The sequence below is a fragment of the Sylvia atricapilla genome, chromosome Z, assembly GCF_009819655.1.
Source record: "Sylvia atricapilla isolate bSylAtr1 chromosome Z, bSylAtr1.pri, whole genome shotgun sequence".
NCBI classification, from domain to species: Eukaryota; Metazoa; Chordata; class Aves; order Passeriformes; family Sylviidae; genus Sylvia; species Sylvia atricapilla.
In genome coordinates, this window is record NC_089174.1 from 88,116,836 (window position 1) to 88,131,148 (window position 14,313).

The 14,313-nt window shown below is 50.4% G+C and overlaps 2 protein-coding genes across 4 annotated transcripts in view; one reads left to right on the top strand and one right to left on the bottom strand.

Annotated features, from left to right (window-relative positions):
* Nucleotides 1–558: 558 nt before the first annotated feature.
* Nucleotides 559–7,522, bottom strand: TXNL1 (thioredoxin like 1). Of its 2 annotated transcripts, none has more exons than XM_066338371.1 (8): nt 7,295–7,522; nt 5,948–6,044; nt 5,321–5,494; nt 4,608–4,730; nt 3,796–3,865; nt 3,131–3,303; nt 2,137–2,241; nt 559–753 (listed from the first exon to the last, which is right to left on the bottom strand). In XM_066338371.1, exons 1-8 carry the CDS (start codon nt 7,390–7,392, stop codon nt 670–672), a joined length of 924 nt encoding a protein of 307 aa, XP_066194468.1. In that variant the 5' UTR covers nt 7,393–7,522; the 3' UTR covers nt 559–669. The 2 variants fall into 2 exon arrangements, with proteins under 2 accessions (XP_066194468.1, XP_066194470.1); XM_066338373.1 differs by lacking the exon at nt 559–753 and adding an exon at nt 1,011–1,182 and having other exon boundaries at nt 7,295–7,519.
* A 999-nt stretch (nt 7,523–8,521) lies between these two features.
* The window catches only part of WDR7 (WD repeat domain 7), a 49,852-nt gene continuing 44,060 nt past the window's right edge, over nt 8,522–14,313 (top strand). For both annotated transcript variants that reach the window (XM_066339285.1, XM_066339287.1), the window contains exons 1-2: nt 8,522–8,616; nt 13,730–13,898. In XM_066339285.1, coding sequence (XP_066195382.1) covers nt 13,743–13,898 — 156 coding nt within the window. In that variant the 5' untranslated portion in view covers nt 8,522–8,616; nt 13,730–13,742. The remainder of the gene's footprint in view (nt 8,617–13,729; nt 13,899–14,313) is intronic.

Sequence of the window (14,313 nt, forward strand, 5' to 3'; positions counted from 1 at the left end):
GGCACGTGGGGATGCAGATATCTTTATTGATTTCTCTGCACAGGGATGGGTTCGGGGTGTCCTGGGCAGGTGAGGATGAAAATGTCTTTATTTCTCTGCACTGGGCCAGGCTCAGAGTGTCCTGGGCACAGAGAGGGGAGGTGATGATGAAAATCTCTTTATTTCTCTGCACAGGGCCGGGTTCAGGGTGTCCTGGGCAGACCCAGGGCACGTGGGGATGAAAATCTCTTTATGGATTTCTCTGCACTGGGCCAGGCTCAGGGTGTCCTGGGCTGTGCCCACCCAGGGAGAACCAACCCAGCAGTGCCCAGAATACCAAACCCCGCACACAATTCCCAGCTCTGGTTGAGCAGGACACTTACTGGGGATGAGCAGCTGCACGTGCCAAGGCAGGACAGAGCTGCCTCGGCATCAAAAATGCAAAAAACTGAACTTGACAGAATGAATTCTGGCAATCAAACACACAGCAGAGCTTTCCTGGGAATCCTCAGAGTCCTGTGGCTATGGTGCTGAGGAAGGCCTCCTTTACCAACCTTCACTGGTACCAAAATTCCAGTGAGGATGGAAAACTGGCACTGGCTATAAATATTCCTTTACTAAAACCCATCACATAACAGGAAGGAGTAATACCTAAATCTCAGCTTACCTGGGAAACAAGCTCAGGAATTCCTAACACTGAAAACTTTCAGAACAGTCAGGAAGTTGGTGGAAGTTCATGGAATGATGACTTAAAATCTGCTGCCTCTGCTCTGACTATAAAGGGAAACGAGAATTAAACAGGTCTAGTTACTCTTATCCAAGAATTATCTGTGGTTTGTGAAAGTAACAATCCAAAGCAACTCCAATCTTGTATTTGACATCTGAAACTCCCAGCAGAGCTGGCAAGTTTCAGTGGAACAAAAGAGCCACAACTGCTGGAATAACAAAATTCCACTCGGCCAAAGTCAGGAATTCTAGTTACAAATCCATGGAGGAGGAGGAGGAGGAGGACACCAGGAACACACTCCAGCTGAAAGCAACCATTTATTGGAAAAGGCAGGAAATCAAACGGACAGTCTGTGGTTATGGCCAAGCAATTATCCAGGAGTCAGAAAAAAAAGTGGGAATCTTGGATGGGATAAATGGGGTAAGGCCTTCCAGTGGCTTCAGTTCCTAGTGGCTCTCTCCCTTTTTGCCAACTACCTGCAAGAGGAAAAGAGGCAGGGATTTATTCCAGAGGGGTCCCAAGTGTCCCTCAGCCAGCCAGGATTTCTCTCCGCCTCTGCCCACTGCTCTCTGAGGACACAAACAGCAGTTTTTCCCTGGAGCTCCCCTTTCCACCAATGCAAAGACTTCGGTCCTCCTCCAACTCCAGCGCCAGGTAGGAAAACAGGAATGTTACCATTGCACAGACCGGCCAGGAGAGTGTGCCTGAGGCAGGAGCACCAGCTCCCAATGCACTGCTGCCTCTGGATTTCTAAACAGTACCTTCCAGCCTGCCCTTCCCAGCACCACTCCCTGGGTGCCACGTCCACAGACACCTTTCACCATGCAGCTTAAAACCCACAGAAACCAAAAGAAAGAAGATCAAAAAATCTATTCACGTGTTTCTAGGCTGGAGAGAATGAGGGAGGTCTGAAATCTGTACTTATTTTAGAACAGTAGAGCAACTTTTCATGACCTTGAGTGGCAGTGCAGGGCAGCAAAAGCTGACAAACTCCTTTATTAACTTATTAGCAGCAGAAAAATTACGTTTTAAGTTTAATCAAGATCAAGATTTGCTGCTAAAAATGAAGGAGGTGCCATGTTAGTGCTTAGTGCTTTTAACCTTCTGACATTAGAGGGTATTTGTACCATAGATGCAACACTGAAGCAGTTTATTTCAAACTAAGACTTTTTGCAATAATGTTGCCTAAAAAGAGTATCCCAAAATCCAGGTCTAAATCTCACAGCTGTTAAAAAGTTGCCTTTGGTGTGTGTAACTTGGCAGCCCCTGGTGTTTTCAGTCCTTACCGGTTATTGTCACCAAGCTGATGATTAAAACCTTTGCAGAAAGGTCAGAAAAAACCCAGGACAAAGGTCCCCAAGTCCCCTGAGTGTGGAACTGATTGTGTCACCCCAAGTGTTTGCCCCAGAGGGGGTTAGCAAGGGACTCACTCGTTTGAAGTCGTTCATGTTGGTGGCCTGCACTGGAGTGCCAATGAATGTGAAATATGTGATTCTTGTCGTCTCTTCGTCACCATGATTGGACTGCACAAACAACTGAGGAGGGAAAAGAGCCAAGAGAAGGACTTTAATTTCATCCCTGCATTAATACCTAAAGCATCAGCGGCTCGACAGGGGTGAAGTGACAAATAAAGGGCTTTTCCCGTTATGAAGGGCTCTGTCCTCTTCATTTCAATAATTAGAGAACGTGATTGTTTTCCTGGAAATTTGTTAAAAGTTCTCCCAGCTGGGGTGTTCCCACTTCTCACATTCAGCCAGCAAACCCAGGACCTAAGAAGTCACAGCTTCAGTGGGATGTGGCTAGAAATTGGATTCCTGTCTGGTCCCTCCCAGAGGTCTGGCTGTGTCCTGGAACCCTGGGCAGTGAGACTTTCTGTGCTCACAGGCACTGACAGCCCCAGGAGAACACTGCATTTGACCTGAGCCTTCCAAAACTGAGTGACAGCACTGCGATTATGGCTGTGGACTTTGGGTAGAAGGGTGTGATATCACAGGGTGCCAAACTCAGAGTTTAAGGCTTTAGAGTATAGTACTATCCATAAAGCAAGATGGAGGTTTTAGGGGGTAGGCTGAGTCCTCCTTTTTTCTTTCCTCTTCCTGGGTCTGGGTGGTGTTTTGTAATTGGACAGGGAATTCCCCATTGTGGGCCATGGGCGGTTGGTTACTGGGCTAAAAGTAAAAATAACTCAGGTGTCATTTCACAGTTGGACAGTTTGCACTTCACAGGCCTCGGAAAGAAAGAGACAGAGTTGGCTGACTCTGTCAGCTGGAACTCAGAGCCTGTGAGACTGTAAGAGCAGTAAGAATGGATAAACACTCAAGGACACCATCTCTGGAGCCTTCAGTGCGGGCTCTGGCGGAGCAGCAGCTAAAAAGCCCCCGGTGTCTGTGCATTCCCGTGCTCCCTGAGGGACAGAGCACTTACAGTGACGCTGTTGACGTTCTGGAATTTGACGTAGCGGAGCTGGATGATGCCATCCTCCCTGATGTCCTCGGGGCCCAGCTCCAGGGCCTGCGTGGGCTCGCTGCGCTCGGCCTCCTCAAAGTCCATGGAGCGCGGCAGGTTGATGAAGATCTTCACGTACTTTGGCCCTTGCCCTGGGACAAGAGACAGCGCTGTGACTCCCTGGGGACTGTCAGCCCACAGTCCTGCACCAGCAGGAAATGTGTGTCACTGGACAACGCCAGCTCAATGGCTACAGGAAGAACAAGGTGACACTTGCAGTGGCTCCCACTTCAGCCTGGAATGACATCCAAGTGTCTCTCTGCAGGGTACCAAACTATAAGCAGTGATATTTGTCTATCAAACTACAATAAACACTTCTAGTTGTGTATCAGACTACAATAAACACTTCTAGCTGTGTATCAAACTACAATAAACACTTCTAGCTGTGTATCAAGCTATAAAAATACTTTAGTTGTGTCTCGGGCTATAATAAATACTTCATTTGTGTGTAAAGCTATAATAAACACTTCTATTTATCAAACCAAGATAAATAATTTCATTTGTGTATCAAGTGGTAATACATTTATTTGTGTATCAAACTATAATCTCAATTGATAATGAGTAGTTCTACCTGCACCACTCACCGTTGTCTGGCCCCTGAAGTTTCATAGAGTAAAGCTTGACAGGTTGGCTAAAAGCTACCGTGATAAGGAGCTGTGGAGGCAAAAAACCCACAATTATACACTGCTTTCTTCACTGGAAACCAACTCAGCACAGGGAGCAGGGACAAGGGAACACAGCGATGTGGTCACACTTTGGGGCCCCTTCTATCCCCACAGGAACTCTCCCACTCAGGAATTCAGTGTGGGAAGCACTGGCACCCCAAGCTGTGCCCCCCAGGTGTTCTCCCCCACTCAGGAATTCAGTGTGGGAAGCACTGGCACCCCAAGCTGTGCCCCCCAGGTGTTCTCCCCCACTCAGGAATTCAGTGTGGGAAGCACTGGCACCCCAAGCTGTGCCCCCAGGTGTTCTCCCCCACTCAGGAATTCAGTGTGGGAAGCACTGGCACCCCAAGCTGTGCCCCCCAGGTGTTCTCCCCCACTCAGGAATCCTGTGTGGGAAGCACTGGCACCCCAAGCTGTGCCCCCCAGGTGTTCTCCCCCACTCAGGAATTCAGTGTGGGAAGGGCTGGCACCCCAAGCTGTGCCCCCCAGGTGTTCTCCCCCACTCAGGAATCCTGTGTGGGAAGCACTGGCACCCCAAGCTGTGCCCCCCAGGTGTTCTCTCCCACTCAGGAATTCAGTGTGGGAAGCACTGGCACCCCAAGCTGTGCCCCCCAGGTGTTCTCCCCCACTCAGGAATCCTGTGTGGGAAGCACTGGCACCCCAAGCTGTGCCCCCCAGGTGCTCCTCCACCAGGGAACCTCCCCGTGGACACAGGAGTGCGTGGGCTGTACCTGCTCGTCGCAGTCAGACTCCAGGTAGGAGGAATCCTTGCGCAGGCAGTTCTCGAAGCCGTGCTCGTCGCTCTCGTTGAGGCACTCGCAGCCAGCCTTGTTGATGAAGGGTAGCAGGTCCATCTGGGGACACAGGGCACAGCTGGCACCACCACACACAGCCCCCAGGTGCTACCAGCACGGAGCAGGTGGAGTAGCTGGACTTGACAAGGCATTTAAAGGAAGGAATTACTGGTGAGTTAGCAATAAATCACGTCAGCATCAGCAGGAAGTTAATTCCTGTGTGCCACTCGGGGCAGGCACATCACCTTTCCCAAGTATGGCTGTGCCATACTGTTTGGTTTTGTTCTTTTATAGGCACAGAGAAACACAAAGGGGCTGCCTTTAGGAGCATCCACCCCAGTGAACCTTAGGAAAATGAAGAATGAGACTTTTTGCACTTTAGGAAATGTTTGGGATGGCTGAGAAGGAAAAAGTTCATCACGGGATAGAAAATTCATTTTAATGACCAGGGAGACTTTCCATTCCTAAGAAACGTGTATGTGCAATATTTTCAGGTTTTTTCTGGCAAAGAAAGCCCAGCCAAACAATTTCCTGGGGCAGCTTTGCCCCAAATCCTTCAGGTGGATTTGCCTTAAAGCACATTTGAAAACCAGTTTTTTTTCCACCTGAGCTACACAAGCACGCCAAGCACACTGTGGGGAGATACACACATATCCTTTGGGGATGTCTGTGTCCTCGCTGTTGCCGGGGTCGTTCTCCAGGTGCTGTTTGATTTTGTCCTCCAGGCCCACGGCATCTGCTCCCTGGTACTGGTCGATGCGCACCTTGTTGCGGAAGAACAGGAACGTGGGGGTCGCCGAGATGTTGTTGGTGGCAGCTGTGCCCTGAGAGCAGAAAGGGGTCACTGCTTTAGGTCCCTGCACCGCTGCGAGCCCTCTGCTCCCACTAATAAATCCAGCCATCGAGTTCTGGCCTTCTGACTGCAAGAACTGCACCGATACTTAGCTGGGAAGGCTCTATTTAATCCCCACTGGTGCTGTGTTCGATACCTGTTATTTTTGCCATACAAACAGCGGGGGCTGTACGTGTTCATTAACTAATTCATGTGCTTTCACTCTGCCCAAAGGAAGGGCAGCACAGAGGCCACTGCAGGAGTATTTCTCCCCGAGAGGGATTTTGCTCTCCCTGTTCAGGAGAATTTGGTGTTACTCTCTGTGATTACTCAGCAGGCACAGCGAGAGGCACAGACACTGCTCCCTGCCAGCATTTCCTTGCAGCTCCCCAGTCCCTGCCCTTTTCCCAGCCCCTGCCCTGGCAGGAGGATTGGGGGCACACACCTGGCACTGGTGCACATCCACCTCCAGGAATGTTGCCTGCGGGTATTTGTTGCTCAGGGCGTTGAAGGCTGGAGCGATCCTCAAGCAAGGGCCACACCTGAGGGAAAACACTTCCACTTAATTCCACTTTTCAAATTATTTTTCAATGCCTGTCCCAAACAGAAGCAGAACATTCCTGCTCTTCCCTGCTGTGAAAATAACCTCTCTACCTGCCTGCCAGCTGGCAATACAATGAAAGATGCCATGTAGGAAGCTGCAATTTATTGTCTTTACTTGCAGCATTTTCATCACAGTCCTGCTCAACAGTGCTACAAAGGAGGGCAAAATCAGCAAAAAATACTATGAACAAAAAACTCTTATCATTAGCCCATGTTACCTCCTGGGAATGAAATTATATTTACACATAAATATTTAATGGTCAACGTGTATCAAAGCTTCGGGGGATCATAAAATTCGTCCCACATTAAATCTCATTTACACCTGTAACACTTATTCCCGCATCTTTATTTGGCCCTGGGAGAACAGAGCTGGTTTCTTCTGATTTAACTGCATTGCCTTGGCTGAAAATGTGTAATTTTTTACTTATTCTGTGTGAGCAAAAGGGTAGGAAGTGCTCAGCGTCACCAATTCCTGTAAAGGGAGTTTCTTGCTGGGAAGGAGAAACGCAAAGTGAAAATAAAAAAACCCGATGTAGAAAATCGGCAAAAAAAAAACCCCCATGACCAAGAGGCAGCAGCCAGAGAATAATGACGGGCCATATGAAACCCCAGATTCCTGAGATTATCGCTATTCTCCCTGATTTCATAGAATTCAGTGGGAATCATTCGGATGTTGAGATTTCTTTGGTGACAGATCCATCCCCATTTCGCCGCAGCCGCACCTCCCTGCTAAGGAGGGGGAAAGGGACAAATCCACTCGTCCTGGGCTAATGGGGTGTAGATCCAGACAAGTTTGATGGGGCAGAAGATGTTTTTGCAAGTTTTTAGGTGTCTTTAGTGTTGTCCGTGCCTTGTTTCCATCACTTGCCCGCCCTTTAACGGGGCCTTAAAGCAGCGCAGCCCCTGCTCGCTCAGAGCGCTTGAGGGCTGGCGGCTCCGCAAGGCAGCGGGATCGGCGGGAAAAATGGGAATTTATTGCAGGAACCAGGAACACGGCGTTGAAAATAACACAACTGATAAAGGCGCTGATGCCGTGAACGCACTGACGCGTTCCGGAGCAAATCGCGCCGGAGAACGGCGCCGGGCGCGTTCGCAGGAGCCGCGGGTAACAACACGGCAACACCGGAGCCCATCCCGGGAGCCTGAGGCGGGAGCGGCGCGCAGGGAGCCGGATCTCGCCCTCACTCACCCCCTCATGGTGAACTTCACCACGGCCAGGCGGGAGCCGGCGGCGCTCAGCTCGGGCTGGAACTCGGTGTCGTTGGCGATCACCTTCACGCCCGCCATGGCCGCGGGCCCCGGTGGCGGTGCCGGGTGCGATGTGCAACGTCACGGCGGGCAGGACGCCCGGCATGCACCGCTGGGGCGGGCGCAGGCGCGGCCGCCCCGCTCCCGCCCGGCCGCCATCTTGGGCCAGGGCAGCGCGGGCCCGAGTGACGCCGCCGGCCGCCATCTTGGCTACGGGAGGGCGGGAAAGGCGTCTGGACGCCGGCGGCCATCTTGGGTACGGGCAGGGCTGAGGGAGCGAGGCCGCTGGCGGCCATTTTGAAAACGGGCAGGGCTGAGGGAGCGAGGCCGCCGGCGGCCATCTTGGGAACGGGCAGGGCTGAGGGAGCGAGGCCGCCGGCGGCCATCTTGGGAACGGGCAGGGCTGAGGGAGCGAGGCCGCCGGCGGCCATCTTGGGAACGGGCAGGGCTGAGGGAGCGAGGCCGGCGGCGGCCATCTTGGGAACGGGCAGGGCTGAGGGAGCGAGGCCGCCGGCGGCCATCTTGGGAACGGGCAAGGGCGGGAATTCTGTGAGGGGAGACACGCCTTTAAATTTTAATACCAAACTTCAGTACTAGTTTCGTCACTAACTCGTTTTATGGTGACGTTATGGGGATGACCCTTCTGTCTCGCAGGCAAGAACTTAATGTCAGTTTTTGTCACCTTACTTAAATTCTGTTTTTTAATAAACCCAAGCAGTCGCGATACTGAAAAGAATCCTGAAATAAACGCTGAAGCAAAAAGGGGATAATATTCTAAGAGCGAACTTTCGTTTTCCGCAGGGAGAAATAAATGAATAAATGCTTGTCATGACCACAACGTCAAACGGAAATTAAACCGAGGACTTTCTCCTATCGCACTTGCAGCGTCATTACCGACAACTTCCCAACGTACTTCCTAACACTCACATAACAAATATCACATCAAGATGTCTCGTATTTCCCCTTTTCCTGCTAAAACCCAGCAATATCCCCAGCATTCTCTCCCGCCCGCTGTAATTTAAAAGCCTTACAGGAACTCCTAAAGAATTAAGCAAGCGAGGACATCACCGGCTCCGCGCGCGCCCTCAGGGAGGCCAGCCGTTTCCACGGCGGCGGCGCCTGCCGTCAAGCGCGCCGAGCGGCGCTGTACGCCAGTGTCGCGCCAGGCGGTGTCGTCCGGCCGCTGCCGCACCGAGCGCGGCGGGGCCGCGGCTCCCGGGACGCGTGAGGGCCGGGAAAGGCACCGGCACCGGCAGCGGACAGGTGAGACCGGGGACAGGGGCGGGAGAAGAGCTCAAGGACAGCGGGAGCGGTGCGGTGAGCCCCCGGCTCCCCTCAGGCCCCCACAGCAGCCGCCCCGGGAGCGCTGAGGAGGCTGCGGCAGCGGGAGGCGCAGGGCCACGGGCGGTCAGGGGTCCCCGGGCTCGGCTGGCCGGAGCCCACGGATCCCGGGATCCCGGGGACACCGGGATTGCCCCGCGCTGTTAACGGGGCAGGGCTGGGGTTAGGATTTCACCGGGTTTCACCTCAGAACGATCCCGGGTTATTAACGGGTGGAGGTTTCCATCCCTGCTAACGGAGCCTCACCTGAGGGTACTGATCCTCTTAGGGGCCTTCAGTTCTCTTTAATACCAATTTTTTGCTGCCTTTCTCGGTTTTATTTCCCTTTCGTGCGCCAGACACGGTGCTCTTGGCACCCAGGGGTGGGATTTGGGGTTCTCCAGCTGCTTTGGATAACTGTCCTTTGGGACAGTTTGAAACAGGGAAAAATTGCTTTGAGTTCAGTATGTCATCAAATTAAACACCAGGAAAACCTGCAAGTGGCTTCCAAAGGTGTTAATTAACTCCCATCTCGTGGCCCGAATTAGCATTTCCTTCACTGTCTGGGTTAGGAACCTCCTGCATGCCCAGGGAAGGTGTTTTCATGGCATTCTCACTCCCTCAGTGGTCCCTTTTCTCCATCTCTAAATGATACATAGAAAATCTAATCTGTAATTACATTTTAAATGGTTAGATTTTTCTAAAATGCATAAACAGCCCATTCATAGCTGTTTCATACTATTTAACACTGTTTTGTGCTGTTTAGTAGTATTTTGGGGGCAGGTTATTGTATGTGCACACACATATCCTGAGATTAATTCCTTAATTTATGGAAATACATGTGTTTGGGCAGAGTTGCTCCGGTGTAAAAAAGGTGGGGTTACTTTTGTTTTCTGCCTCTTCCTCCCGTGGATTTATTCTGTCTGGGGGCTTTTCCGGCTGAAATCTGTGGATTTCTGGGTACACAAAGTGGAAAAAGTGTTCAACCGAGTCTTGGATTCAGTATTTAATGCCTTGTACTTGAAAAATCAGTTTAGTGGCTTTATTGAAATAGGAATTGATCCGGGATTATGAAATGTCCCTAAATCCCACCTCTAAGCAGAGCAGTTCAAAGAGTCACTGGATTATTCTATGAGGCTAACACATAATTTAAATTCTTTTTTTGTTCCCTTCCTCATTGAAATAATGGCTTTCTGTTGAAATATTTTAAAAATCCTCTTTTCAGAAAGGCGTTTTTCCCCATCCCTGCGTTTGTTCTGTTTATTGTAGGATGTTATGTGCATTCCCACATCCCTGCACTTCTTTTATGTGTAAGATTAGAATTAGTTCTATATCATTTATTTGTTATTGGCAAAGTTTTGTGTTAGAAATTTAAAGTGAAGGAATTAAAGACAAGGATGATTAGATAGATAGATATGCGTGTGTTTCCCTGTGGACACGGACTAACAGAATAATCTGTTTATTGTGTTTGGGGAAGAAAGCCAGGATTTTTGTGGAAGTGATGGGGACAGATTTATCCCCTGGAGACATTGGTGTGAACAGGAAGACCTTTACTCGCGGCATCTCCATTTTCCATCTCCCTTTTCTGCAGGGAATAGTGGGTCTGGGGGGGTTCTGAAGGGCTGGGATGTAGGGCTTGGTGTGGGCTGATTCCCTGCCTGCTTTTGGGCCGGTGTCGATTTGCTCCTGTACTTTGTCATCCCTGATGGCAAAAAATGGAATTATTGATTGTATTCAGACAAAAAGGGATTTTGGTGCTGGCAGGGGCTGCAGTTGGTGTTTGCCCGGGCTAAGCTCTGCACTCCAAATTCCTGGGGAATTGAAATGTGGCTTTTCCTCAAAAGGAAGTTTTTGATGAAGGCCTTGCGCTGCCGTAGTCAAAAACTAGAAGGAAAGAGGTAGTTTTTGTTTTTCCTCTCCCTCCCAGGGCCTTGCTATGAAATATTCTGAGAGCTGTGTTTGAAATGGGACTGTCAGGGGGTTGGTAATGTGGACAATCTGGCCTCTCTGGGGTTGGTTATGTGCTGATGCTCCTGTACGTTCCTTTAGAAAATTCCCTTTATTGAGTGGGCTGGGTTTGGAGGTGTTCAGAGGTGGCTGCAAATGCAGAACCATGACGTGCAGGATGCCAGGCAGTGATCCTGTGCCCCACTAGGGGAGATTCTGTATTTATTTAAAAATGCAGCTGGTTTTGACAGCCAGCTGACACAGGAACACTGCCACTTGTTCCCTGAACTGGGAGCAGGAGCACAGCAGAGGAGTGGGAGGGGATTTTTGTGTTGTTTATTGGCGTTTTTCAGCTCTGGTTTAGTCATTTTTGGCTTGTTTCCTCAGGAAAATAGGGTGGGTATTTCTGTTTGCCGTGGGTGGTTTTGTTCTCGTTGTTGATATTTGCATTTTGTTCCCTTGCATCTGGACACTTTATTCCTGCCTTTATTCTATTTTTATGATGATTTGCCTGCAAATCAAGCCTGCTTTAATTGCAGCTCTTTGTTTGTCACCCTGTTGTTTAAAATGCTGCATTAATTTCTCCTTCTGCGTTGTGATGGCCCAGACAGAGCCATTGATCCAGCATTGCATAACAATTAACTCTGCCGGGCCAGGTGTGGTTTGCAGTGTGGAGAAAGACTGGAGTTTTTTTGGTCTTTATTGATCCCGATCATAAAATCTGAGCTCTTAATTACAGAGCTTTTCGTGAAGGATGGGCCAGGCAGAAACGAGCTGCTTTGGTGGGAAGGGTCATTTGATGTGCCGTGACCGATTTGGCGCTGCGGGTTCTGTGGAAACCCCACCATTGATCCCTGACTCGTCAGGAGCCTCCCGGGAGCCGTGTGTAATCCTTAGCCATTCATTACCCTTGCTCCCTCCCTTCCCCCTTTTTTCCAGTCGTGTTCCAGTTCTCTCCCTGGCTGCACTCATCAGATGGAGTGACACCTCCCGTGGTTGTGACACAGGAATTTCTGTTGCAGCACATCGGTTGTGCAGGGACACCTTCCACTATCCCAGGTTTCTCCAAGCCCTGGCCAGCCTGGCCTTGGACATTTCCAGGGTGGACAGGGCTGGGAAACCTCCCCGGTGTGGCAGGAGAACGCTGCTGGTTCCTTGTATCCATCCCCGTGGTTATCCCAGCTCCTGCTGCTGGAGCTGGGAGCCTCACTCACATTCAGGCTGACCTTTATTTTTTCTGTCATAATTCAGATTTATTCCCCCCGAAGTGCTGGGAAACAGGTTTACAGACCTGTGAGAAATGCAAATATTGCTGGGGGCCTCAAGGTAGTAGAATGTGTATATAGGTATAAAAAAAAAAAACAGGAAAACACACATATTTTAAAACCTGTTTTGGTGTGTTCGTGCTCCTCTAAATCAGAGCCCTGGTTTGAGCTGGAGTGAGTTCAGAGCATAAACCTCCACTGGATAATCCGCAAGGAGATTTTGGTTATTTGTTTAACACGACCTTTCCATCGATAAGAAAACCTCAGTTCTGAAAACATGGAAGTGCTCAGCAAGCTGGGAATGTTGCTACCACAAACACAGGGTTGTTTTGGAGTTTAAATCTTGTGCAAATCCAAGTGGGTTTTATTGCCACAACTTGAGTTTCTATTCCCAGTCACCGAGACCATTTTGGCCCGGGGACAATTGAAATTCTGCTTTGTTTTTTGTGTCAATACATTCAGAATATCTGAAATGTTGCTGTAAAGATAGCACTGGACCTATTTCCTGCTGGAGAGTGGCCAGGATCCAGTTTATCAGTGGATTATACAAGGTTGATTTCACCTGAGGCAGGGTATTCCATATTCCGACATGAATGTCTTTGTAGCAGGGACATAATAACATCAGGGATTTAAAAACAGTTTCAGCCTCGGGGTTTAAAACATTTTTTACATTGAAATTACTCTAAAAAGAGGGATTTGGGCAAAAATCCTTATGTGCACACTGTTAGGCCCCCACCTTTTACTCCCTTCCCTCTCGGTTTAAAGGATAATATTTTGGATTTTGGGAGACTGCACACACATCCCTGCCCCAAAGCAAATAAATGGCACCGTTGCCTCCTACCTGGGGGGTCATGTCTGTCTGTCCATCTGCTGCATCCTGGGACCCCTCAGCCGTGAGGGGAAAACGGCAGGAGAACTGTGAGGGGAAAAGGGGCAGGAAAACTGTGAGGGGAAAAGGGGCAGGAGAACTGTGAGGGGAAAAGGGGCAGGAGAACTGTGAGGGGAAAAGGGCAGGAGAACTGTGAGGGGAAAAGGGCAGGAGAACTGTGAGGGGAAAACTGCAGGAGAACTGTGAGGGGAAAACTGCAGGAGAACTGTGAGGGGAAAACTGCAGGAGAACTGTGAGGGGAAAAGGGCAGGAAAACTGTGAGGGGAAAAGGGCAGGAGAACTGTGAGGGGAAAAGGGGCAGGAAAACTGTGAGGGGAAAAGGGGCAGGAAAACTGTGAGGGGAAAACTGCAGGAGAACTGTGAGGGGAAAAGGGGCAGGAAAACTGTGAGGGGAAAACTGCAGGAGAACTGTGAGGGGAAAAGGGGCAGGAAAACTGTGAGGGGAAAAGGGGCAGGAAAACTGTGAGGGGAAAAGGGCAGGAAAACTGTGAGGGGAAAAGGGGCAGGAGAACTGTGAGGGGAAAACCGTGAGGGAAAAACCGTTAGGGGAAAAAGGCGGGAAAAACCTGAGGGGAAAAAGGGCGGGAAAACCGTGAGGGGAAAAGGGTGAGAAACATGAGGGGAAAAGGGTGGGAAAATCTGAGGGGAAAAGGGTGAGAAACATGAGGGGAAAAGAGAGGAAAAAAGGGCAGGAAACATGAGGGGAAAAGGGTGAGAAACACGAGAGGAAAAGATGGCAAAAACATGAGAGGGAAAGGTGGGAAATGTAATGGGGAAAGAGCAGGAGTCATGAGGGAAAAAGGGCAGGAAAGGTGAGGGGGGAGAGGCAGGAGGCATGAGGGGACAAAATGACAGAGCGGAGAGGGAACAGGACGGTGGAAAGAGGAGGGGAAGAGGCGGCCGAGGCACGGGCAGCCCTGCTGTGGCTGACATTACCACGCTGCTGCCATTGCAGGCACTCCGTGGCCATGGCCGGGAACAGCCTGGTGCTGCCCATCGTGCTGTGGGGCCGGCGCGCCCCCACGCACTGCGTGTCCTCCCTGCTGCTCGTCGATGGCTCTGTCATCGTCACCGGCTGCCACGACGGCCAGATCTGCCTCTGGGACCTGGGCCCCGAGCTGCAGGTAATGGCTCCCCGTTCCCTGCTCTGCCCTCTCTGCGTGCGCTTTGTTACTGCTCCTGGAGGAAGGGCTCTTTTAACTCATTCCTGCTCTAAAGGCCTTGCTTTCTACTTAAGCTGCTTAATACTGTGTTGTGAGAAGGAATTCCTTCCCAGTGTCCCATGCGGCAGTGGGAAGCCATTCCCCCTTTTCCCTGTCCCAGGTCCCTCTCCAGCTCTCTTGGAGCCCCTTTTGGCACTGGAAGGGCCTCTCAGGTCTCCCCTGAGTTATATACAGGAACTCAGCTGGGCAAAGCTCTTAATGTGCTCTTTAAAATTCAGCCAAACTCAGTTTAAATTGAATTGAGCCAAATTCAGCTCCTGATCTGTAAATATGGAGAGCAGTTTACAAAATGCATTTCCCCCCCAAATTCTCATTC